The sequence below is a fragment of the Vespa crabro genome, chromosome 18 (assembly GCF_910589235.1).
Source record: "Vespa crabro chromosome 18, iyVesCrab1.2, whole genome shotgun sequence".
In the NCBI taxonomy this organism is placed as follows: Eukaryota; Metazoa; Arthropoda; class Insecta; order Hymenoptera; family Vespidae; genus Vespa; species Vespa crabro.
In genome coordinates, this window is record NC_060972.1 from 1,131,935 (window position 1) to 1,134,434 (window position 2,500).

The 2,500-nt window shown below is 25.9% G+C and overlaps 2 protein-coding genes across 5 annotated transcripts in view; both read left to right on the forward strand.

The window, feature by feature from the left end:
* Positions 1-413, forward strand: part of LOC124430501 (MAP/microtubule affinity-regulating kinase 3-like) — a 366,230-nt gene extending 365,817 nt beyond the window's left edge. For all 4 annotated transcript variants that reach the window (XR_006943777.1, XM_046977178.1, XM_046977177.1 and 1 more), the window contains one exon: positions 1-413. This exon is cut by the window's left edge and continues 157 nt beyond it. The gene's annotated coding sequence lies outside the window, so the exon portion shown is untranslated.
* Positions 414-560: 147 nt separating this feature from the next.
* LOC124430502 (dolichyl-diphosphooligosaccharide--protein glycosyltransferase subunit DAD1) overlaps positions 561-2,500 on the forward strand; it is a 3,115-nt gene continuing 1,175 nt past the window's right edge. The window contains exons 1-2 of the mRNA XM_046977181.1: positions 561-881; positions 984-2,500. The exon at positions 984-2,500 is cut by the window's right edge and continues 1,175 nt beyond it. Coding sequence (XP_046833137.1) covers positions 677-881; positions 984-1,114 — 336 coding nt within the window. The 5' untranslated portion in view covers positions 561-676 and the 3' untranslated portion in view covers positions 1,115-2,500. The remainder of the gene's footprint in view (positions 882-983) is intronic.

The window sequence follows — 2,500 nt, forward strand, 5'->3', positions numbered from 1 at the left end:
TAACTTCGGTGCCAATATTTGTTAAGAAAAAGATAATATCTGCTTACGATACAATAGCACCGAAATATCTTTTGCGCAATAATTCTTCGAATAAAAGTGCATCCAAGTTAAATGACAAAGTAAGATAACTAAAGGATGAACAATAGAATTATTATAACACGAGCTCGGATATTTTTTTCGTTCCTTTTGATTAAGAAGAAAAAAAACAAAAAAAAACCAAAAAAAAAACCAAAAAAAAAACCAAAAAAAAAAGAACATCGATTTAATTAGAAAATTAAAAGTTGCTTATAAGTCTTTTAATAAAGTTCTAAAATATTTTACATATTATGTATTTCGAGACAATTTTAGGACGTACAATAAAATGATCTCTTTTTTTTCCTTCTTTTCCTTTTTCTCTAAAAATTAAACACAAACCATATTTTATTGTCGTATCTTTATGAAATATATTTTTAAAATACAATTGGAATATCTAATAAAGAGATTAATTCGTAACGAATGTTTGAATTTAGCGCGTAAAATGTTTTCGCGTGTGCAAACGATAATGTCTCCATCTGGACGAATATTAGAGAAACCATCGATTCTGCCACGCGTAAACGCGAAAGAGGTTATTATATCTTTCACTAGGATAATTTGTTTCAACGGAAAAATTAAACGGAAACAAAAATAACGTATAAAAATGTCGGCAATTGCGGTGATTGGAAAGTTCCTTCAAGAGTATACGAAAACTACTCCGAAAAAGCTCAAAATTATTGATGCTTATTTACTGTATGTGTTTTTGACGGGTGTCATACAATTTGTGTATTGCTGTCTTGTTGGCACTTTTCCATTCAATAGTTTTCTAAGTGGTTTTATATCTTGTGTCTCTTGTTTCATATTAGGAGGTTTGTTTAACATTAATTATTAAAATGATTTTATATATATATATGTATGTATGTATGTGTGTATATATCAGATTAGATTATTGAAACTAACCTCTTTTGCAGTTTGTCTTCGATTACAAGTAAATCCACAAAACAAAAGTCAATTCTATGGAATAAGCCCGGAGAGAGGATTCGCTGACTTTATATTTGCTCATATTATACTTCATATCATCGTAATGAACTTCATTGGTTGAAAGAAATATTTCTTTCTTAATAGTTTATATCAATTTAATCGGAATTAATAATCAGGAATATATTAATGAAGAAAATCGCACTTTTATATATTAAAAACATAAATGCAAAGATTAATAAATCATTTTGATTCGTTCTAATTCAATGTAACATATTTTTGTCATAGAAGAGATGTTTTAAAAAAAAAAGAAAAATTATAAAAATTATTAAAAAAAAAATTGAGTAAATATATATATATATATATATATACTTAAGAAAAAAAATAAATCATTTGAAAGAAATTCATTCATTACTTGTTTCCTTTTCTCTTTGTTTTATGCTAAAGACAAACAATGTATAACTACGACAATCTATAATACATTTTATTTGTCTTATTTTTCATACAACCTTTTTTGGGGAGCGGGAGCAGGGGGGGGGGTGGGATAACAGGAAACTTTATGTTTCTAAATTTAATACATATTTTAAACTCAATATTTACAATGACATTAAAAGGGGGGACGGGGGGATCTCTATCGCGTAAGTGCATAAATTTCACATATACGAAAGGACCATTCTTGCACCGTCAGATGTTTTTTTTTCTTTTTTCTTTTTTTTTTTTTTTTTCATATTTCGAAGAAAAATTCTATGGTGCAAGAGTACAAATCTTTTGCCTTTAGAAAATACCATTTATAAATAAATTCACACGAATATTTTTACAATATATAAACTATCAGATATTAAATATTCAAATATATATGAAAAAAAAAGAAAGAAAAAAAAAAAAAAAACGAAAAAATTGATTACTTTTCTTTCTTTCAACTAAATATCTTATTTATTCGATGAACGGAAACAATTTTTCAAAGCTCTTAAATGTATAATTTCATTATTTCTGATTTAATACTAAAAGCTAGAGTGGAAATGCTAAAATTTCACTTGGCGAATTGCCATACACAAAAAGTTGTTTCTTCACAACATGTTTATATCTTATTTCCTACCTAAGGGTGACTTAAAAACTATAAAATAAATAGCATCTTTAATAAGAATAAAAATAAAAATAAAACACATGGTATATGAGAATATGGATATTGCTATAACTTAAAATAATATTCTATTTGTATGAGTTTAAAGCCAGTTATTAAACGATGTATGAATATCATACAGACATACACGTTATATTATATCTTTGACCGTACGCATAAATGTAAGTGTGTATCTATAAGAAGTTTAATTATATCACATAAGCAGCCAAGGAAACTCAATAAACATAGTTATGATTCGTTGTTAAAGTAATATATAGTTATAACAAAAGTAAGGATTTTTTTTTTCTTTTCTTTTTTCTTTTTCTTTTTTTTTTTCAATATAAGAATAAATAAACTAAAAGTCGTAAAATTTGCGAAATACTTCATCAA